At 52.1% G+C, this 23,298-nt stretch overlaps 1 protein-coding gene across 9 annotated transcripts in view; it reads right to left on the minus strand.

Annotated features, from left to right (window-relative positions):
* The window catches only part of TNS1 (tensin 1), a 225,854-nt gene that overhangs the window by 69,764 nt on the left and 132,792 nt on the right, over positions 1-23,298 (minus strand). For all 9 annotated transcript variants that reach the window (XM_037848557.1, XM_037848556.1, XM_037848560.1 and 6 more), the window contains 9 exons: positions 22,227-22,349; positions 21,784-21,848; positions 20,223-20,306; positions 16,237-16,349; positions 15,752-15,812; positions 15,418-15,493; positions 14,790-14,919; positions 13,148-13,213; positions 11,922-12,038 (listed from right to left, as the gene is read on the minus strand). In XM_037848557.1, the coding sequence (XP_037704485.1) occupies positions 11,922-12,038; positions 13,148-13,213; positions 14,790-14,919; positions 15,418-15,493; positions 15,752-15,812; positions 16,237-16,349; positions 20,223-20,306; positions 21,784-21,848; positions 22,227-22,349 (835 nt within the window). The remainder of the gene's footprint in view (positions 1-11,921; positions 12,039-13,147; positions 13,214-14,789; positions 14,920-15,417; positions 15,494-15,751; positions 15,813-16,236; positions 16,350-20,222; positions 20,307-21,783; positions 21,849-22,226; positions 22,350-23,298) is intronic.

Raw genomic sequence — 23,298 nt, forward strand, 5'->3', positions numbered from 1 at the left:
GCCCTCTGCCTGTAAATGGCCTCAGCAACCTTCATCGGACAGAAAACAGGGCCTCAGAGAGTGGCCCAAGAAGGGGAGAAGGCAAGATCTGTGGCAGGAAGAGAAGGGCACCAGGTGGTAGGCAGGGGAGGGAGTGGACAGGATGCAGACACACTCCAGAGAAGGAGGCCACTTCTAGAAGATCAATGGAGAGATGGGCCCCAAAGTCAGGGCGATGTGTAAAGGAGCTAAACTGTGCCGAAGAGCACATCAGCCTCAGGTAGCACCTGCAAGCAAGCCCCAGGCAAAATGTCCTGAACAGGGAGAAAGGGCCAAGGGCACAGCCTCCAAAGGCAGCAGGACCTCCTGCAGTGCCCAGGGCCTGAAGAGGGCAGCCTCGAATCCAGCAAGGAATTATCCAAAACTAGGCAGAGAACCTTCAGCACTGGAGGGTAGACGCAGACGTGGGCTGAAGTGGGAGGCTGGGGGCCCCGCAGCCCACCTAGCCAGGGCAGCGTCGACGTGCCCCAGCCCCGGCTGGCAATCCAAGTGGCCCGGCGGAGCCCCCACCCACCCACCCCCCAGCACCCAGGCGGGCCGAGGTGAGCAGAAGCAAACAGGCCTATGTCTGTGCCAAAAGTCCGTCAGTCAGCACAGCCCATCAAGTCAAGAGATCTGGCCCCTGAGGGCTCGTCCTCATCAGGCTTGTGCATGTGCTTTCTTTTCTCTTAATCTCCTGGCAAAGGTTGCTTTTGAAAAACTGAAAACAAAACAAAGGTGAACATCCCAACTTCCTCTGAGGGAGATGAGGCCTCTGTACCCCTTCAACAGCAGAGACTGATGGAACCCCAGGGCCTGCCGAGGGCTGAGGAGGCCAGCTCAGCTCGGCTCCGGGGAGCTGTGACAGCACAGGGGAGGGAACCCAGGCAACACCGCCCCCTCCATCGGGCCCACCCCGCATCCACTCTCACCTCCTCACCCTCGCCAGTGTGGCACCCTCTACCTTTGCTTCAATCTTACCTCCCCCTTCCCCAATCACAGACTCCAACATTCTAAAATTCTATCCACTCTGACCTAGCAATGTTGTTATACCACCTTTAAATTGAAAAACAATTCTGCTTCCAAGGCCACCTACCCTCCCAGGCCCAGTCTCGATGCACTCCTTCTACAAAGCATCCACCCAGCCCACTGCCCTCCCCAGGAGCTTCTTGTCTGAAGGCCTCTCTCTGGAGAGCCTTCCCCATTTGGCCAAGGGTTGGAGTGGACGGTGCCCTTGCCCAATCTCCCCTGGCCATCTCCAGGCAACTTAAGAGCTGACTTTCGACATCCCGAGGACAGCAAAGCACCCACCACGCAGCAGGTGCCCTGTGGGTACCTAGGGAAAGAGGAGAGGAAGAGAGAGAAAAAAAGGAGGGGAGGGAGGAGAGGCAGGCTAAAGGGCAAAAAGTAGCTTTAGATGGGCAAGAAAAACATATTTGACAAATGGAAGCTTAAATTTCCTTTCTTGGGTATGATTAGAGTTGGCATCTTGGGCCTTGACGGACCCAGCTCCCTTGCACTTGTCTCCAGGTGCAGCAGGAGGGGAAAGGGAGGGAGGGCCTGAGGGGGAAGGAGCCCACACTCCTCGTCTTCCCCTGTGGCGATATTTGAGCACAGCAAAGGGGCCAGCTGTGCCTCTCAGCCGCTGGCCGCGAGCTCCGGATCCGCTCTGAGTGGCTCCGGCCCTCCAACGTCTGTCTACCTGATGGCACAGATTACAGAGGACCAAGGGCACATTCACTCCGGAGGGTGTTGGTTTACTCAGTGTGTCGTGGGCAGAGGCTGCCTCCTAAGCCTGCCAGCTGCCGCACTGAGCTGCACCAGCTAAGGGTCCGCGGGCATCAGGACAAACCAGCCCCACCCGGCAGGGAAAGTTGCTAAGCAGTGGCCAGCAATGTGGCCAGTGTGGCAGCAACTTTACCCACAGGTCAATCTGACTGTGTATTTTCATTCTCAGTACTCGTATTGTTCCAATAAGTCAGGAGAGGACTTCTCTTTGAGGGGAGGAGAAGGCACCCAGAATCCTACCCAAGAAGCCACTTCCTCCATGCCTCTGTCACTGTCTCCACGGAGTCCATCCCACATGAGATCTGCCTCTCTTGTCTCTCAACATTCCAAGGGGACAAGGACCCAACCTCCCTGCCACAGTCAATCCACCCTCTCAGTGTTGGGAAGTTCTACCAGGTGACTAACTCAAACCCCTCCTGCGGCAGTCTAAGCTCTTTGTCCTGCATAACAGGACAAGGCAGAAGCTTCCAGCAGCAGCTTTGAATTCCTCCTCTCCCTGCACTTCTCCACGGCCACGTCGAAGTCTCAGGCCAGAAGAGCTGCCCTCTCCAGGAGTCAGTTCAGGATTTCACAGCAAAAATCAATTTGGTGCCGAATCTCAGGCTCTCGGCCTCCACACCCAGAACGTCACTGGCTAAAACCCTCTGCTCAGATACAAGGGGCACTTTGGGGTCCTTGGATCCTTTTCCTGAATTATTTGGAACCACTTACAGTCTTGCACTCCTCTTTCTTGTTGGTTCCTCCCACATCTTACCCCAAAGTTCAGAAGGCAAGAATGTCAAACCCTGCAAAAATATGTCAAGGGCGAGCATTTACCATGGGACACGTGCTCTCTCCCACTCTCCCTCCTCACCCAGAGCAGGCACGGGGGCTGGTCCCCACCCCCCACCCCCGCCTAACTGCCTCACTCCCTCCCCGAAAGGGGCCACTTTCTCACTACCCTCCATCATCCTGCCAGGACCCCGGGACTGAAGGGAGGCAGGGCTGCGGAGGCAGCTGGGGTAGCCGGGAGGCAGAGCTCGTGGGCTTTCTTGCTGCTCTGCCAGCCAGGGATCTGGAAACCCACTCAGCCTCCCCTTCTGCATAATGGGGCAAGCATGCCAGGCCACTCCAGGCACCGGTTCTAAGGCTGGAGAGAGATCAGTCCCAACAGCCTAAAGCATCTCAGGCTGCAGACAGATAATCTTTCAGATCAGATCATAAAATGATAGCTAGCAGTGCAGATGGCTGATTCTGGATCCAGACCCCCCAGGTTGGAATCCTGCCTTCACCATTTATTCAGGGCATCACCTTGGAAAAGCAAGTCCTTACCCCGTCTGTTCCTTTCCCCAGCTTCTCATCTATACAGTGAGAGCAGTAGTCATCAGTGGATGCTAATATGAAGGCCCTTACGTCTCAGTTTTTAAAGAGGCTCCAGGACAACGGTTGCCACATTCCAAAAGGGAGGTAGGAGAGCACCATGCATGGCTCACAAACAGAGATAGGTGACATCAAGAAAGTGAAAAGACAACCCACAGGATGGGAGAAAATATCTGCAAATCAGCTATCTGACAAAGGACTCATTTCCAGAATATATAAAGAACTCTTACTACTTAATAATAAAAAGGCAAATAACCCAATTTTTAAAATTGGCAAAAGATTTGAATAATCATTCCTCTATAAGAGTGGCCAATTAGCATATGAAAAGATGTTACACGTCATTAATTCCTAGGGAAATGCAAATCAAAACCACAAAGAGATGTCACTTCGCACCCACTAGGACAGCTATAATCAAAAAGTCAGATAATAACAAGTGTTGGTGAGGAGGTAGGGAAATTGGAGCCCCCCCCTACATTGCTGGAAGGAACAGAAAATGATGTGACCACTTTCGAAAATGGTCTGGAGTTTCTGTTCCTCAACACGTTCATCACAGAGCTGCCATATGACTCAGGAGAAATGAAAAGCATCCACTCAAAACCTTGTACCTGAATGCTCATAGCAACGTCATTCATAATAGCCAGAAGGCGGAAACATCTGGAATGTTCATCAACTGATGAGGAGATAAACAAAATGTGATAATATACATACAAAATATACTGATACGTGATATGACATGGATGGACCCTGAAAATATGCAAAGTGAAAGAAGCCAGACACAAAAAACCATATTTTGCATGATTCCACTGATAAGAAATGTCCGGAATAGACAGATCTACCGAGACGGAATGTAGATTAGAGGGTGTGTGAGGCCGGGAGCTGGGGGCGGGGACGGGGCAGGAAGGGGAAGTGACTGCTGATGGGTAGGAGATTTCTTTGGGAGGTGATGAAAATGTCCTAAAACCAGATTGTGGTCATGGTTGCACAACTCTAAATATATCCAAACCCCATTAATTGTACCCTTGAAACAGGTGGATTTATGATATTAAGTTATGTTAATATAGCTGTTAAATTTAAGAACAAAAGCGAGAGAGATGGCTGAAAAAGAGTTTTGTGGCTTTCAACTATACTCCCTATCACCCCCACCATCCCCCACACATATCAAGGGTGTAAAAAGATCAGGAAGTGGGAGATTATATGAGGACTTTTGGAGAGAGTGGTTTTAGAGAGAGCCCTTGCTAAGGGCTTCTCCCTCACCCCCGGGAGTCTGCTGAAGAACTCAACCTGAGGCCGCTGGGGATGGAGCACATGAAACACTGGGCCCTGGCTCAGGCCTGAAAAGCCTCCAGGGTGGGAGGCAGGCGCTGGCTGCGGGGTCAGGAGCAGCAAGAGGGGCTGGGTCAGGCAACCGCAACCCCAGGCCCTGCGGAGGCAGAGGCCTTACGTGCCTGCTGTGGACTGAGGTGAGGGCCTGGGCCCTCTCGGATCTGGTGGGAGAGAGTCACAGGAGGCTGGAGGGAGCATGGGACCCCTGAGGAAGGGGTTCTGAGTGCGAACAGAGCTGCACTCACCCACTTTACGGAACAGTGAGAGAGAGACTTCTTAGCAGTGGTGGGGAGTGGGAGGGGTACCCACAGAAGTGCACAGGGGGCAAATCAAAACCATAATGAAGTATCACTTCACACCCACAAGGATGGCTGTTATTGGAAAAAAAAAAAAAACAGAAAATAACATGTTGGTGAGGAAGCGGAGAAACTGGGGCCCTCATGCGCTGCTGTGGCAATGTAAAATGGCACCACCGCCATAGAAGACAGCTTGGCAGCTCCTCAGAGAGTTAAATATAGAATTACCACATGACCCCGCAATTCCACTCCTGGGTATATACCCAAAGAAAGTGAGAACAGGGGCTCAAACAGATACTTGTACACCGATGTTCATAGCAGCACTTTTCACAGTAGCCAAAAGGCAGAAACAGATGAATGGATAAATAATGAAATGCGATCTATGCACACAGTGGAATGTTACTCCGTCGTAAGAAGGAATGAAGTTCTGGGACAGGCTGTAACATGAACAAGCCTTGAAAGAATGATGCTGAATAAATAAACAAGGCACATAAGGACAACGCTGTATGATTTCACTTACATGAAACACCTAGAAATAGCAAGTTTGTAAAGATGGAAAGTAAATTAAAGGTTACCAGGAGATGGAGGGGGGGGGACTATCACTTGGAGGTATAATGTGTTTGTAAATGTCTGAAATTTTTAAAGAAATTAAAAAAAAAAAAAAAGTGCACAGGAGAGAAATCGTCAACATTCAACACCTTCAGAATCCTCCACTGACAAGGAACCCAAGAGGCCACATCACCACGCCGCTGTCTCCGTACAGGGGTGCCTGGGCAATCTCACAATGGTGTTAGTCAAGCAAGAATGTTCCAGACTCTTCCCTCTTCTCTTCCCACCCCTAAAAGAAGCATAAGTCAGGAAAACAGAGGGGAAACCTACTGAGCTACACACACACACACACACACACACACACACACACACACACACACACCGCTGGTGGTCAGGTAGGAGCTGACAATGGGACGGAACTGCAACTTTGAATGAAGTATCAAGTTTTGAATGTTACACTGACCTGGGCATATTCATTAATGACCAGAGGACTTGTATCAGCTGAGAATAACCAGGAAAGGGATGGGACTTGCCTGAATGTCACTCAGGGGTAGGGAAAGCAGGATAAATTTAAAGGGCAGTGGTAGACAAAAGAAAGTGGCTTTATAATCACACCCAGCAAGTTCTGTTTGTTCAACCTAATAGTTACAAAACAGTGCCTACATAGTGGGGCTAAGGGAGGATTAGCCAAGAGAATGTATATTCAATGTTGCCTTTTCCCAGAAAATGCACAAGGCTAGCTATCATTTCATCAGTGTCAATACCATCGTCATCATCATCAATGCCATCATCATCATTGGTAGGGTTTTAGAGCTGAAATCCATCATCTTCAATTCACTGATAAGGAAATAGACCCAGAGAGGGGGAGTTACCTTACCAAGGTCACACAGCAAGCTGGTGTCAGAGACAGGTCTAAAAGTACAAGTCTCCTGACTCCCAAGAATGGAATTCCAGTGGGAACAGAGCCAGCCCTATATGGTTCCCAGAGAGCACAGAAGCAAGGGGGCATGGGATTATTTCTTAAGAGGAGAGGGACTGTATACATTCAAAATCATATCTATCTCTTCCCTCTGCCAGCACTTCCATGATAATAATAGAAACTACTGCCAACATAGCAAGCATCAGGTGCTCTACTTTTCACATTTCATCTGCATTACCTCACTGAATCTTAACAACAACCCTATGAGGAAGGTACTACTATTGCGCCCACTTTACAGATAAGGAATTTGGGCCTCAGAGAGGCCAAGCAACTTGACCAAGGAACACAGCTATAATCAACAGAGTTTGGAACCAGATCTTCTGTTTCCAGATCCCACAGTCTTCATCCCTATTATAGAGTTTAGCCTGTTCACCGTTCTTTCCAGCTTTCCACCTATGGCTTGTGACTTGTTTGAGCCAACGAAATGTGAGAAGTAAAGTGTGTTGTTTCAGGCAGAAGCCTCTAAGAGCCAGTGTGCAAGTCACTGTGTCCTCTTTCTACTGCAGCAGACATGATAGACACATATAGGAGAGGAAGCCACCATCGGCGTACGGCCGCTATGCTGATCAGAGATCCCCACCAATGCACACTGGACATGTAGCGCGTGTAAGAAATATGCTTTTGTTGGATTAAGCCCACAAAAGAATTTGGGGTTGCTCGTTACTGCAGCTTAACAGAGCCTCTCCTGACTGATACATCCACTAAGCTAAGCTGCTTCCCACTCCGAGCTCAACTTGGGAAGATCCGAGAGGGAAGCTCAGCAGGCCCATCTTAGCTCCTCACAAGTCACAAAAAGAAACGATAGGGCTCAAAGAACCTGGAAGAATTGCTGCCTAGTCCAAACCCCTCCTTTTCTAGGGAATAAAGAAGACAAAGTAAAGGAGTCACCAAGGACACCCAGACCCAAGTCCCAGTCCAATGTCTATCTGTCTCTGCCTGTCTGTCCTCTCTCCGGGTCTCTCATTTGGTTTCTCTCTCCTCACTCCCTGCCTGTTAGCTGTGTCTCTCTCTCCCTATTTCCTCTCTCTCAAAAAAATCAGAGAGTCCTTGGACAAGCCTAGCTCATGGAAGTCATCACAAGCAAGGGACTTCTGGATCCAGGCAAGGAGGTCCTTTCCCAGCTCGGACAACAGAAGTGGCTGAAAGCTCCCCTCTGAGGAAGGGAACTGCCTCTTCTCAGATCTTGAGGACTGAGAAGCTTGGGCACAAAACCAAACCCTGTTACTAGCCCTTCGCTCTGGTGGAACTGCCCACAGAAACAGGAAAGGCTGACAGGCACCAGGCAGGAAGAGAAACCCAGGAGTGGGGTGGACACCTGCCCCCTCCCCGGCCACCTCCAGCCAGGCCAGTGGACTTGTCACTTTCTCCCCCATTCTTTCTTTCAGCCCTGAGCAGTCTCCTTCTCAACCCCCCATCTACTCATCTCCCAGCCCCTTTCCCCAAAAACTCCCCTCTAAGTCATAAGAAACTCTAAACAACTCAATGTCCAAGGTCAGGGAAGGAGGCACCGTGGGTGGACAGTGAGGGAACTTGGGCTCCGGCAGCCTCTGGGCTTATCGGAGGTGGAAGGCAGCCCACATCCCTTGGCCTCGGGGCTTGCTTCCAAGAAGGTTTGCAATGGAACACTCTAGAGGAATGTGGAGCCTCCTCTGTGCAGCATAGGCAAAATCAAGGCCCCGCTCCCACCCATGGGGATCTGGGATCTGGGCATGGGGCTTCAGAACTCAGGCCAAGGAGCTAATGGGGCTTCTGGAGGCTGTAAAACGTGGTGTCAGCCAGAGAGCTGAGCTGGCAGGCTCCAGATCAAACCAGAGGAAGACAGAGAGTGCCTGCAAGGAGGAGGCTGGTGGGGGCCAAATCTCTCCCCACAACCCAGCCCTGGACCCCCACTCCCCCCAGGGCATCTGACTGCCGCAGCCACGTTGCCCATGAAGAGGCACAGCTGTCCCTTTTCCCTCTTCTCCATGGTTCTATTTCCAGGACCCATCCAACAGAGAAATGGGCTGTACCATATGGCAGTGAGCTCCCCGTCATCATAAGGATGTGAGGAAAAGTTGGACAAGCATCCTAAGGGGCCAGCTGAATCACGTAACGTGTGGGGCTGAAGTAGCTGAGTTCCAAGGAAGGTGGAAAGGGATCAGGATTCAAATAACAACTCCACCACTTATGGCATGACCCACAGCAAGATCGCTAACCTCTCCACTCTTTCATTTTGTCATTCACAAAATCACAGTAGTGGAGCATGAACTGAGATTGTGCAAAGCCAGGCTCCACTGGTGGGGGTTCCTTCCCCTTTGGCAAGTCCCTGCCCTTTCTGAGTCTCAGCTTCCCCACTGTGGAAGGAGGGCATCAGGGAGGCTTTATGATAGGCCCGCATCACTTCAGCCTGGGAGGTCGGCCTGCAGAAAACCAGAAGTCCCCCATAGGGCCCTTCTTCCTTCATTTTGCAGCTGAAGTTGATCCCGGAGGTCCCAAAAGAATGGACCAGCACTTTAAGTGTCACCAAGCTGCTAGCTCTAAACACAAATGGGTTTGGGGGAGGGACGGGGGAGGGCAGCAAGGAAGGGGTTAAATATAGAGCAGTTCCTGAGCTGGTGGCTGAGCAATTAAGTCAGGACACTTGGAGGGCTTTCCTGAGGCCAGCTCTGGCCCAACACAAGGCTTGGAGAGGGCCGAGGTGGGGGCGCAGGCCAGAGATGATATCTGTCCCGAGTGCCTAACCTCTGGCCCCTGCACTCCCCTCCAAGTTCCAGGGGGCTGGCCTGGCCAAAATAGAACAAGTGGGCCGCTTCCAGAAATGCCTGGTCTCACCTTAGACACACTCCCCTCTCCCTGTTTGGAGCAGCCAGCCCCTCACCAGAGGAATTCCCCAGGGAGGGCCCACAGGCTGTCCCTGGACCAAAGCCCTGCTGAAAACCTGCTCCAGGCACCTGCTGGTGTCCTGGGCACTCCACTCCTTCCAGAACCTCCTGTCTCATCCCCTCCCTCATCCCGAGAGGCAGGACAGGAGGTGGTCTTGTCTGCCCAGGGGTGACAGCTGAGGTCAGCAAGTTCCAAATTTGTAGGCGAGGAAACTAAGACACAGAAAGGCTAAATAATTTGCCCAAGGGCATGCAGCTAAAAAATATGGGAAGCTGAGATGTGAACCCAGGCAGCCCAGCTCTGAAGCACACAGGCTTAACCACTGCACTATAGCACCTCATGACAAGCCTTCCTTTCCTGGGCCATGATCGCCACAGAGGGCAGGCAAAGCTGCCTTGGGAACCACCCACGCTCTACAAGGCCATCCATCCAGTTCCAGGACCTCTCTAGTGAAGGGTCCAGCCCCTCCTGGCTCCAGCTCAAAACATGGGGATTTGGTGACGAGCTGCTCGTACCCCAGCCAGCACATGAGCTATGGGAGACTTGCCCCACTGGGGAGGCAGATGCAGGCCTCCCACCTCCCTTTCTCTCTGGACTAGAGAATTAGCCAGAAGAAGATGCTTCTACCTCTGGGTCCCAGAACTTCAAGCCCTCCAGAACAAGACTGGGGTAATAGTCACCGCTCCTGCCTCAGCCACCAAGGCCTCCTGCCTCGGGGCTGGCCTGGCTTGTTTTCCTGTCCCTGTGGGGGGATACAGAGGCAGCAGCATCAGGAAGTGAGCTGTGGAAGCAGGGGTGAGGGGGTTTGGGGGAGTGGGGGGGTCTCCCCTGGTGACCACCCGGCTGGGCAGCTCTGGGACCCAGACACAGCCCCATCAAGCCAGGCCAGGGAAGAGACCAGCAGAGCCTTGAGCTGCTTCCCTGCCATCCCTTCCCACCCTCAGGCACGGGGCCAGCTTTTCAGTCTTCAGACAGGAGCCCCTCTGTCCCTGCAGGACGAGCTGACCTTTAACTGGCCCCAAAGTCCCCACTGAGTCCAGGCCCCTGCCTGGGGGAGCAGATCAAATCAGAGAGAGGAGGGGCGGGCAAGGGGGCAGGAGGGGCCTTCCCTTACCCCATCTGCTCTTCTTCCTTCCCTCACGGCCTATCTCAGGCCCTGACTTTCCCATGTCTGCTTCTTCCACCCTTAATTATTTTACCTTTTATTTGCCTGGCACTTTATAGTTTACTAAATGTTGTTACATTTATCATTGCACTGAATCCACACCAGGGAGAGAGATGGGGAGACATTGGAAATTCCTCCAAATGGCCAAGTGTTCTTGTTAAAAATGCAAACATCCCAGAAGGATGAGCAATTAGGCTGGCAGCCACTGGTATCACAGAACTAATCATCTCCCCAGCTGCTCTCTCCTGGCACTCAGCCCGAGGGCCCAGCTCGGGGGAGCAGAGGACTTCGGGAGAGGAGCCTCGGTGGGGTGGGGGCAAGAAGGGGCTGAGGAACGACAGTGGGCACGAGGACAAGCCATCTACTTTGCACCCCCTCCTCCCACCTCTCTCCTAAATCCATCACATATTCTGATGTCTCCAAGGGAGCAATTTCATTCAAGAAAAGGCCTAAAAGACTTTCACAGTAGTCACCAAACTGACAACATTGGAGCGGGGGTTGGGGGGCAGGTTGTGTCGAGGAAGGAGGCCAGCCGGAAGGGCCACAGGCCTGGGCCACAGGTCTGAGGAGGGCACAGCCCAGTCCCAGGACAGGCTTCCACTCAGAGGACAAGTCCAGAGGCTGGTTTCTGGTAGCCTTGAAAAGGCACATCCCAGAGCATGGGGATAAATCAAGATGTCCGTCCTTCAGGGGTCTCAGTTACCCCAACTGAAAATGGGTTCACGTTCTGGAGGGTCTATGACAAATCAGGGAAGCAAGCTGCACCCAAACCCCACACAGAGCATCTCAAGACGTCACTGGGCTCTGACCCCTTCCCACATCCCATCATGCATATTTAAATGAACCACATAAATAAATACAACTCATCTAGAACTCTCTCAAGAGTTGAATTGAGTTGCAGTCGACCATTTGACATAATGTTAGGTTTGGGAACCAAATTAAACATATTTTAATTTCAATTCTGCAGCTTCCTTTTCAAATTTTGGAGACTATCACTTTGTTTTCAGCACTCAGACATTTTCGTTGGCTGTTGAAAGCCTAGAGGCCCGAGATGCTGTGTCTGCCTTCCTAGTGCTCTGACCCCAGAGAACTCTGGCAGCAAGCCTGAAGAAATCCAATGATGGGTTTTAAAGGAATCTAATAAAGGCTGTGTTTGCAGCACTGGGGTATCTCTGAGGCCAGTAAGATCCTTCACACTCCCCTCAAGGCCACCTCCTCCAAGGAGCCCTCCCTGGCCTCTCCAGCTCTCAAGAATCCCCTCCTGCCAATCTCAGAGCATCCACTGTCTGTGGGACTCATTTGGCACCAAGGGTGCGCCCCTGTGACACCCCCATTTGGCTGCTTTGCTGCATTCTCGAGCTCTGTCCTCATTATTTAACGTATTCAGGTTTTGCCTCATCTTCCCCCACGGAACTGTGAGCTCTCAGAGGTGCCTCGGACTTCTCTGCTTCACTCCGAGCCACCCACCTCTGCCTCTCCTCAGACCAGCTGAGAACATGGGAGTGGCAGAGCAGTGGCTGGGCCGTTTGGAGAGGGATGGGGGCTTGAGGGACGGGGCTGGAAGCCGCTGGTCCCCACCTACCCTCCATGCCATCATCCCGGTGCCCACTGAAGTTGTCATAAGAATCCCAGCGGATGAGGGGGTCGGAAGTGTTATAGTCCACAGACACACTGGGCCCATTCTCCAGGTGTTCCATGCCTAAGAGGAGAAAGAAAAAGAGATCAGCAGCCGGAACACAGAGGCAGCCAACAAACTCCCCTACGGAGGATCCCTAAGGGACTTCTCGTTTTCTCGAGCATTAGGGGAGGGGGGGACCAGCAGCTTAAGTTGGAAGGAGAACCTAGGAGTCTGGTTTCTTGCATTCTTAAAAAGGCTCCTTCCAGGTCATGGGGTAAATCAGGACAGGGGCACTGAGGAATGAAGACCCCTGGGAGAAAGCTGGGGGTGCCCTTTGGCTGGATGTCTGCCTCGTTCTCTTCTCCATCCCAGGGGCCCCGGGAGCAGTGTCAGGAGACCAGAGAGGCTGCTCCTGGAGTCAGGGGAAGGGAGTGTGGGAGAGGCTTGAAGTGGGCCACATGGAGTCAGGGACAATAGGGAAGCCAGGGCTAAAAGGTCATCTCAGCCATCCCTCTGCCCCCACTTAAGATGCTCTGCACCCCAGCCAGAGACTTGAGGGGAGAGGCAGAGCCTCTCCCACCTGTTTAGAGAAAGCCCCAGAAACCAGAACAGTGCAAGCTGCAAGGCAGGCCTTCCAGGGTGAGTTACCCTCTTGGCCTGGCAGCCCTTTCTTTACTCCATCCAGAGTCCCTCTGCCTGTAACCTAACGTCATCCCCTCCCATTCTGTTCCCAAATAAGATAGGAAACAACTGGTCTCCACATATAACCAGTCTGGAGGCTTAAAGGTTATTATTAAATCAGTCTACTCGTCTTCAGGTTGAATCACCTTAGTTCTCATAAATATTCATTGTCCATCCAGCATCTCTGAGTGTCCTCCAGCACTCCCTCCAACTCCATAGCCATCAGCCTCTGAATATAACAGGATTATGACCTAATGGGGTCAGAACTGTTTATCCAACCCAGCGCCTCTCTGTCTGCTTTTTTATTTTTATTATCCAGAGATTAAGTCACTGGTTTTTGTTTAGCTGGGGTCCACTCTGATATCCAGATCCTTTACTGCTGACCCCCCTCTCAATCACAGGTAACTTGATAATCGTAAAGCACACCTGTGGGAGGATGATGGGGTGGGATGGGACAGGTCAGGATGGAAGGCAAGGGGTGGGAGAACAGATTCTAACTTGGCTAATACCTTGAATTTTCTCCGGTCCATAAGAAAATACAAATTCCACTTTGCCATATTCTGGAAATCGATCATCTGAGAAAGGAGAAGGAAAAACAAAAATAGGCAAGTAATTTCTGAGAAGGACTCCATAAAAAGTTTTCTTCTTGAAAAAATTAATGTATGCATCACATGGTAATAAGTAATACATAATTTAAACATATAGCTATGCAAAGAAAAGTAAGGCTACTGCCTATCCTAGCCCTTGTCCTTATTTCTCCACTTCTAACCATGTCTGTTTTTTTGTTGTATCAATGGTTACCTCCAAGACTCTAAATAATAACCTATGCCAATATTTCTAAACACACCAATTTGAAATAATCTCTATTGATTCATCACCATGAAGATTAATAATTTGGCTCACTTATACCAGCTCACCTCCCTTCATCTTGAATCTAGCTAGTTTTATCATCATCATCATCATTGCCATTACTATTATTAATGATATCAACAGGTTGATATCAGATTTATCAATCTGTTGATCGCCCTTGAAAACTTTACATAGTCAAACCTTGATGTCCTTATCTATAGATTTTAGAAGGTGTCTCTTGATTCCTACCACATAAGGGGAAGAAATTTGTTTCCCTCTCTTCCCTCTACCTCTCTCCAATCCTGCCTATATTTTGTCAGCTATACCGTTATTTTTCCTTAAGACTGCTAACATTTACATTCTGTTCCGTGACTGTAACTGCATCGTGGGTGTTTGCCCTCCTGGCTCCAGTGTGGGGCTCAGCCCCTCCTCCTTGGAGCCCCAGGCTCCCTCAATGCTGTCTGTCTTGGGCTCAGTCTAGACACAGATCACCAGCTGTAGGAAGGAGTCACAGCAATATACGGGTCCCCTCCCTGGGGCCTCTATCACTGCAGAGTGAAACTTGTGTGTCTCTTTCTCCCAGGAGACTGTGAGCCCCCTGAGGGCAGAACCTGGCTGCTTTCTGTCTGTATCTCCAGGGCCTAGCACCCACCAGGTGCATAGAGACATGCAAGTGATGCTTTGGGGATGGATGGAAGGGCAGATGGATGTGGCTCTGTTGAGCCTGAATGTGAGACAGCTAAAACCTCACATGGATAGAGGAAGGGTGCAGAGGGGTCTCCTGAATGCTCACTGCTTCCCTCACTGCTGCCCAGCCCCTCCACTACTGCTCTTCCATCTCACAGGAGAAGAATTTCTTGCTATGTCTGCCTCCCCACTCGTGAGATTTCTGAGCTCCACCAAGTCAGAGACCATGTCATTTTTTTTTTACTTTGAATCCCCAGCACTTGGCACAGAGCCTGGCACAAAGTAGATGCCCAATGAACACTGAAAAACATTCTTATCAGTAAGACAAAGGAAATACAGGGAAAGTAGTAGGAAAAGGCTACAAGATATAAAACAGCCCAGGGATTTGGGGGGCAGGGGCAGTGAAGACCATATTTATCTCCACTTCACTGAAAACCCAGATCCCCAGACCATCCCAGCCTCAAACATTCCCTCCCATAGTCACGAAAACACCCTGAGACTTGGCAGACCATGTGACTCAGAAAAGACAGTCCCCATGCCCTCCCCATTCACTCAAGCTGGGCTCCCCACCCTGTCACAGGAGCCTCTGCATTGGCCCTACCCCCAGGAGCCCACCTTTGAAGGCATCATCGAGGTCTTCCTTCCCAAAGACAACACCCAGATCATGGATGGCACATGTGTGGAACTGCACACGGAAGATGACGTCTCGAGCTGGGCTCCGGAACTTCTTGTGGTAGCACTTGAGCTGGGTGGGAAAAGGAGCAGAGCCAGTCAGGGCCCTGGGGGTGGGAAACCAGGTCTTGAGGACCATTCTTCTCAGCTCCATTGACAGGGCTCACCCCAAACCCAGTGAGGAAGAGGTCACTCACTTCCAGAATGGCAGAGAGCTGGAGGCCAGTCTTGCCCTAAGGAGACAAAACAGTCCTCCCAAGAAGTTCCTGCATATAAGCTAGAATGGAGAAATTGGAGTGGATTTAAATTGCAGCAGGAGGGAGCCCTTGTCACCAAAAGGAAGCCTTAGAGATGCTCCAGAAGAAGGGAACAGCCCATAGGAGGGGATGTCTAACTCAGAGACAGGGGAGTGGACAACGGACCACTCGAAAGGCCTTGCAGGAGCTTTGAGAGCCCACGATTCCAGGGCTGGCAGCCCACCAGGCTGTCTGGAGAGGCAGGAGGGGGCAGGAAGAGAGAAGGGAGGAAGAATAAATGAGGATGGGAGTCAAGATAGAGCGGTGACACTCACCAAGATGTCTCCCTTCAAAAGCAGCCCTGGCTCGATGGTGATGCAGATGCTGGTCTGGCTGTCCCCCTGGACGTTGCTGTAGGAGGGAGGGGTCCGAGAGAGAGAGAGAGAGAGTCACTGAGAGTGGGGGCAGAGGGTGCGTTTTCTCCCTGCTGCGCCTCTCCCAGCAGCCTGACTGGGAGACCTTCCCCTGCTCCATCCCCTCAGTTCTCTCAGGAGGAAGAGTCCAGACTGATGCTGACTTCTGGCTGGGCTCCTGCTCTTCACCTCCCACCCCCGGTCCTCAGCCTGGGGCCTTGGACATCCCTGGCCTCTCGTTCCCATGGATACCTACTAGATGCCAGATGTATAAACAGGTTGCATGGCCTGGTAGATCCGGAGAAAGGGCCGACAGCCTGTAAGGGAGGGGCGAGTGTTAGCTGAGAGTGTAGAGGGAGGTGGGCAGAGAAAGGAAGGAAGAAATGGGGGAGGGAGTGGCAGGAAGGGGAAAGAGGAAAAAGAAAAAGAGGAAGGAAAAAATAGAAAGGTAAAGAAATACTAACTTTTCCTTCGTAAGGCATTTTAAGTTCACAAAACATTGCCACCTCCCACATTTCAGGCCAGCATACATTGCAAATATGAAACCCATATTTTTCAAAGAGCAGACGGGGGCTTAAAGAAGGCTCAGGAAGTGGTGCAGTTAAGACTCCGACCCAAGCCTTACCATCCTGGAGCCAGCATGCTTTTTTACCACCCAAGGCTGCCTCTTGAGAGAAGGAGATGGAAGACAGCAGGAGGGAGGTTGGTGGGGAAGGGAAGCCAGAGGGCTCCGACAGATACCTCCTTTAGACTCGAAGTTGGGGATGCCATGCATGATCACGTGGTGCAGAAACAAGGGCTTGTTGTTCATTTTGATGGCACCCGAGAGCAGCCCACTGAAGTAATGCACATACCTGCAGCAGGGAGAGGGACAGCTTCAGCAAGGGCCAAGACCCCAGCCACCATGAGGCCTTGGGGGTAGGGATCAGCCTAGGGCAGCACTCTTGGAGAAAAGGGAAGGTGGTGTGGCTCTGCTCCAATCGAGGAAGGAAAAGGAGTTTGCAAAACCAGAATCCCAGGGGTTGGTGCTCTAAGGGCTAAATACTCCCCCCGTCCCATCGCTCTTAACCCTTGATGTCAGGGTCTGAACAAATGGGCCAGAACTGGAAGGACAAGGGATGGGGTTGGACATCAGGAAGAATCTCTCAAGCTTGTAAAGGGAAATTTGTTGCAGAGATAACAACAGGCTGAGGGGCGGGAGACCAGGGTTGGCATAAGGTGTCTCCATCAGTTCTGACAGGCTGCGATTTCTTCTCTGGGGAGACTCAGGAATTGGGAGACCCCGGAACTGGGAGACCCCATGTGCCTGGGCTAACTGGAGTCCCAGGTAGGGGGGTAAGCTGGTACCCTAGGCTTGGAGCTGGGTCACGCCAGACATCCCACTTGGAGTTTGCTAGCACCCCCTGGTGGCCAGCACGAGTATCTCCTTCCTGCTTCACTCCCTGCCCAAGAATCTCAGGCTGGACCAAAGTCCCTTCCACACATCCCTGACAGATGTCATTAAGCTGCTCACAACTGTACAAGGCTGGCTGGTCAACCATAAGACAGCTTTGACACGCTCACACCACGCCCACCCCAAGCTCTCCGCTGCTGATGCTCACCAGCCCCGGTTCTGCTCCCAAAGACCCCAGAGTCACATGAAAGTCCTGAAAATCATAATTAAGAGAGTAATAATTATAATCCTATACTTTTTTTCATGTCCCTCTGAAGTCCCTCTGAATAGGTTGTTTCATTTGATATTTGAGGATAACTAATTTCCGATAAGTATTCCAACCTCTGGGTCAACATGCCCCAATTCTTCTAACAGAGATCCTGTTGGAAGCATGGAAGGATTAACCCACTCACAGCCCTAGACTGGGAGAAAATCACATCCAGGAAGGGCCATAGGCCTCCCAGAGACACACAGCAAGACGGCGCAAAGCCGGGAGTGGGTGAGCAGGAAAGGAAAAGAAGTCTGGGGCCCTGACACATCTGTCCGCACTGCAGGCCAACCCGCTGCTGTTGCCTGGTTGGCCCTTCCTCCTTTCCCGATTGGCCAGAGGACGCCCAGCTGGGTCAACTAGACCAATCAGAATGCATGCCAAGACGTGGCGGGGGCCAATAGGAACTCCTTGAGGCGGGTGGGACCAGAACCCCAGGACCATGAGGAGGCTCCCCTCCTGTCTCTTGGCTCTTGGCCTCTGTCCCTGGGCCTGGGTGGGGCCACCTCGGACTACCCAAGCAAGATAATCTGATCGGCACCACCGGCTCCTATTCAGGCCCCTGCCCAGCCCCCAGCCCCGTTACTCAAACCGGAAACCCGGAATGGCGAGGTTCCTATCAGCTCCCCTGATCGTGCCAACAGGATGTGTCTGTGTGTTTGGGGACAATGAGTCCGGGGGTGGGGTGACAATGAGTGAGGAAGCTGCCGGCAGAGCCCCTCCCTCCGTCTCTCCCCGCCCGCCTCTCCTCCAACAGCGCCATTCCCTGCAACTGACACCAACCAGAAGGCGGGAAAGTGGCAACAAAAGCATAATAAAACCAAGCATTGCACTTTCACGTTTGGGCACAGACAGAATTCCCCACCCATAGCTCAGATATGAGCTGCAAGGCAGACACAGATAATGTAATACACTCACCCACTAACTGCATGCTCTGTAAGCACGCTCCAAGCACTGTAGAGTCCCTGAACAATGCTGTTCCTGGGAGGTAATGCTGATCCCCACCCTCCAGGCTTCCACTGCTCAGCTCACAGATGTGATGGCTCTGCCCACTCTCTCCAAGCTGCGTTATGCCACAGTAACAGCACGCTCCTTCAAGGCCAAGGGCCACACCCGTGACCACCAGCCACATATGGTGGACCAGGGACTAAGGAGCTACCACTTGACCTTTACTTCTTTCCTCCCTGAGACTTGTTCCCTAGGCAGACTTTCATTGATCCACAGCTGCTGACCAGAATTTGCTGCACATGAAGACATCCCATTTCTGATCCCTGACCCAGAGGCTGGCCCCTAGCTCTCTTGTGCCAGTTGTAAGGCACTGGGTTACTTGAGGACTCACTCATTCCTTCCTGGGCTTCCACTACAATGGCTGAGGCAGCCCCTAGCTGGGCCAGCACACTGCAAGCCAGCCAAGCAAGGCGGGAGGTGACGGGACGCATGATGGAAACCCTCAGCGTGGAGAGGCTGGGAAGCTCCAGCGCCCCGCAGCTCTGGGGTCCTGCTCACCCAGGTAGTGTTTCAAGGGGCTCATAGAGTTGCTCGTGGCTTCCAGGCTCTCGCACTTGCTGTCCCCTCTACCTTGATCCTCTAACCCTGACCTTCACTAGGATGCTTCCTTCTCCCCACTCAGATCTCACCTCCCATGTCACCTTCTCAGAAAGGTCAGTCACTTTGCATTGGCCCCTCACATCTACCGCATCACTCCCTATCCCATCACCCTGCATTGTGTATTTTTTTTTCCTTCTAAGCACTCATCACTCTCTGAAATGATCTTGATTGTTGCGTACTTGTGTATCATCCACACCCTCTCCTCCCCCCAGAAGGTAAGCCCCATGAGACCCCATCTGATGATTCAGTACTGCATCTACAGTGCACAGAACAGTGTTGCCACATCATAGGCTGGGGGACAGCCAGTTCATGACTCCCAGCCACAAAAAGGGTTGGGCCCAAGTCCCATTCTCCAGTTCTCCAGTTTGGGCTTGGGCTCCCCACCACTCTGGCTCCCAGTCCCCTTGATCAGACACCATTAAACAATGAGTCCCCACAGAGCAGAATGCAGGAGCAGCCCTCAGGACAGTGGGCATCACAACCCGAGGACAGAGCCCCAGCCCAGGAGTTAGGAGCCTTCGTGAACATTCTAGCTCTACCAACACACTATGGGCCCTGGCCATGCCACTTCTCCTCCCTGGGGGAACTTTCGTCTATAAACAGGGACATCCCAGATCTTCAAGTGGGGACTCATCATTATTAAGATTTGGCTCAAATTCCTCTCCTCTGAGAAGTATTCCCTGCCCATCCTCATCAGAGTCACCTCATCTTTGTCCCGTCAGCTCCCCTCTGCATTGCTCTTCTCTTTTCTTCATCGCACCTGTCACTATCCGAAATTGTCATGTTTGTATGTTTACTTATTCAATGTCCATCTCAATAGAATATCAGCTCAGTGAGGACAAGGACATTGTCCTGTTCCCCTGCACTGTGTGGAACATAGGAGAGTGCCTAAAACATGCCAAATGAATCCACGAGTCCGTCCGTCCGTCCGTCCGTCCATTCGTCCATCCATCCATCCCTTCCCTGCTTCTTGCCTGGAACACTATGAGACTCTAATGAGGTCATGTTGTGAGCCCTGGTAAAAAATTTAAAGCCTTCTCAACAGAAGGTGACCCTCATTGTCAATCCCTGTGACATCAGCCTTCTGATGACTCAAAGCACAGAGGCAGTCCTGCCACCAGGACCAAGATTAGCATGTGCCTTCTCACATAGCCACCTCCTTACCCTCCAGGCCAATGCCTCTCCCACAACCCCCCACCCCACCTCAGGAGCTATCTGCCATGACAGTCCACCTGCCCACCCAGGCTGGCCCACGGGCTCACCCACATTCCTGAGTGCACACCCCTCCAGATGCCCATGAGCTGGCATCTGAACACGTGTGCTTGGTACATCTCCACCTCAGCATGACTTTGTACCCCCGAGGGTACTTGTGTCCAGTTCCCATGTATGGCAAGCATGCACACGCATGCAGAGACCCACCTTCTCTGGGACGGCTGGCCAATGGGAACAATCTTATCCTCGTAGAAGCGCTTCATAGCAAACCGGTCCAGCGCCTGGTCCGCACTGAGAGAGAGAAAGGCAGTCAGAGGAGACGACCCCCACATCCAAGGGCCCTTTGGCCCCCACCCCTGCTGCCCAGGTCTGCAGAGCCCTCCAACCATTCCCGGTGCCATCTTGTGGTGCAGAGAAGCTTTCAGGAAAAGGGTGCTCCAGCATCTCTCCATCCAGTGAAGTGCAGCATCCAGCACACAGGCTTTGGAGCTGGACAAGTCTACCTCTTATTAGCCATGTGTTGGGGGCATGTTACTTAATCTCTGTGATCTTCATTTTTCTCTCTTGTCAAATGAGCATGCTAACCACACTTTCCTCAAAGGTTGTTATGGTGACTGAGTGCAATAACATCTATAAAGAGCTTGGCACATGGGGGCACATGGAAGGCACACAGAACGTGTTCACATTAAGCTAAGGTTAGGCTGGGTTGGGTTTCTTAGTCAGAAAACTACTGTCCTAACTGCAACCCCCACAGAGTGCTCAGAGAGATCATTTTAAAAGACAGATCACAGGCTGCCCTGTTCTGGACTCTCCAATGGCTCTTATTGACTCGCAGGTCCTCATGAAGGCCTATAGGCGCTGGGTCTGGCCCTGAAGACCCCTCCCACTACCCAGCTTCATCCCCGAGGCTCTTCCTCTCACCCCAGACAGAGAACCCCTTGCATTCCCACCTCAGGCCCCTGTACTGCCTCCTCCCACCACCTGGAAGGCCCAAACTTTATAAACCCAGTCTCCCCACCCCCACTCTTAACTCAGGTCTCTACTCAAATGACCCCTCCTCAAGAGGCCTCTGACCACACCACCCCTTCCCACTGCCTTACTCACTCATGGTACTTGTCATCTGGTCTTACATTTTGTTCATTTACTCACTGAATGCCCATGTGGTCAGCCTGGCTTTGCCCTCTGCTGCACCCCCAGCACACTGCCTGGCACAGTGGATGCCCAAGAAGCATTGAATGGGTAAACAAATGAATGAATCCCTCTGCCTCTCAGCACAATGGAATCAGAGTGGGATTCATCCACTGGTTGTTTCCTAATCTTACTCCAAAATATCTACGTGGAAAGCGGGCCCTGCTGGCCACAGGCGGAGAGATGGATGAAACAACCTCGAGATGGTTCTGCTGGCCCCAGATCTGGCCCCACATTTCTTTCTGACTCTCTCCTTGCTCACCCAGGGAAGCAGAAAGCAATCTGGCAAGGAAAAGTGGCCCCAGAAAGCTGGTCTGATGGGGTATCCGGGATGGCCCTGCTTGCAAGGCTGCCTCCCCCGGGGCCCCAGGAGGGACCCTCCTTCCTTCTGCCTTCTGCCCCAGGCCTCTCTGCCTCCGAGCTGAGCAGACACCTTCTCCTCTTCTTACCCTCCACCCCATTCCTCATTGCTCTCGTTCCCTCTTCCTCATCCTCCAACCCCAGGGAAGGAAGAGGCCCCTGGGGCAGGGGCTCCTGCTGTCAACGTTCAGAGGATGGGGAGGCTCAGGGTCCCTCTTACCTGGCAGAAATGTTGCTGTAGTGCATGTAAGCCGCAATGACCACACCTATCCTGCCTCGGTTTCCCTGAAATAGCCCAAAGCACAGACCCTTTATTTCCAAGGCTGATGCTACTGCCCAAGCACCCACACAGAATCCTTGACAGAAACAGGGCAGAGGCTGGAGAGGGGTGTGGTTCTAAGGGACAGTCAAAGGAGAAAGGTAGGGGCAAGGGTGGGAAGAGGGGCTGAGGCTCAAATAGAAGAAACACCATTCACTGCTTTTGAGGGAGTCACAAATGGACCCCCGTTCCTAGTGTTCCCCCCTAGGACAGAATCTATCATCCCCTAGAAAAGAGAATACACACACAGACATGCATGTCATGCAACCCAAAGAGTCCTGCAGGTAGACACACTCTTCCAAGAACACACTCAGGCACACACACCCCACACCCCCTGCTCTGACCTTGTTGTGCAGAACGACCACGTTGTGGGGGTCAGCATTGAGCCAAGTGTCCACGGCCTTGCAGACACTGCAGATCTTCTCCAGGGCTGGGGTGTGTAGGTCGGGCCAGCCAAATTCCAGTACCTTTGGTCCAAGCCACGAGTGAGAAGAGAGTGGAGGCCCTGGAGAGCCAACCAGGGCAGCGGGAGCAGCACAGGCAGCATTTGCTGGAACAGCGGCCACCGGCAGCCAGGCCGTGGCTCCCGCCCTACCCATCAGGCCAGCTGGGTGGCGGGGGGTAGCAGGCAAAGGGCACATCCCAGGACCACAGACGCTGGGCCCCTAGTCGGCTCTGTCACTAAGTCACTGCAGGGCCTCAAGGAAGTCATGTCCTCCTCTATGAGCCTCAGTTTCCTCATATGTGAGTAAAACAAAAGCTTGAAGCTGATGACCCCAAGGCCCCTTCTGATGATTCTGACAAAATGCTGAGGGACCCTGGCATTGCCCTCGAGGTCTCCTTCCACAGACAGCCCTGAGCTTGGTTGGCTAAGGGCAAAAGAGGGAAAGGCAAAGGACTCCTGGGTGCCTGCGGGTCTTTTCCAGGCCCAGGAAAAAACATTTTTTATTTTACAGCCAATGAGAAATTTCCAGGCCAGCCAAGGAAGCCTGAAGGGGACAGAAAGGTAGATCTAAACTCACAGAAAAGAACTGCTTGGAAGGGCCCTAGAGCCCTTCTAATTCAGCCAGTCCATTTTCAGAGGCTCGAAGTGAGGCCCAGAGAAGTCTGTCTCCTGCCCAGGGTCACACAGCAACGAGGCCCACAGTCCAGGGCCTTTGAGCAAATGTCCATGGCAAAGCCCCACACACAACCCACTGAGCCAACAAAGGAAAAACTGGCAGCAGGAGTATCTAAAGAAGAAACTCCCAACCATTTTAAATCTAAGATACTTTTAAATGAAACTAAAAATCTCATGACCCCCACCTCACATCAGAGCTTTTATGTGCTCTCCCTGGGGGGTGGGAGGAAGGCACCAGCCTGGGCACAGAATCACTGTACCAAGCTTTACTTTCTGTAATTTGTATTATGAAAATA

This window comes from Choloepus didactylus, chromosome 9 (genome assembly GCF_015220235.1).
Source record: "Choloepus didactylus isolate mChoDid1 chromosome 9, mChoDid1.pri, whole genome shotgun sequence".
In the NCBI taxonomy this organism is placed as follows: Eukaryota; Metazoa; Chordata; class Mammalia; order Pilosa; family Megalonychidae; genus Choloepus; species Choloepus didactylus.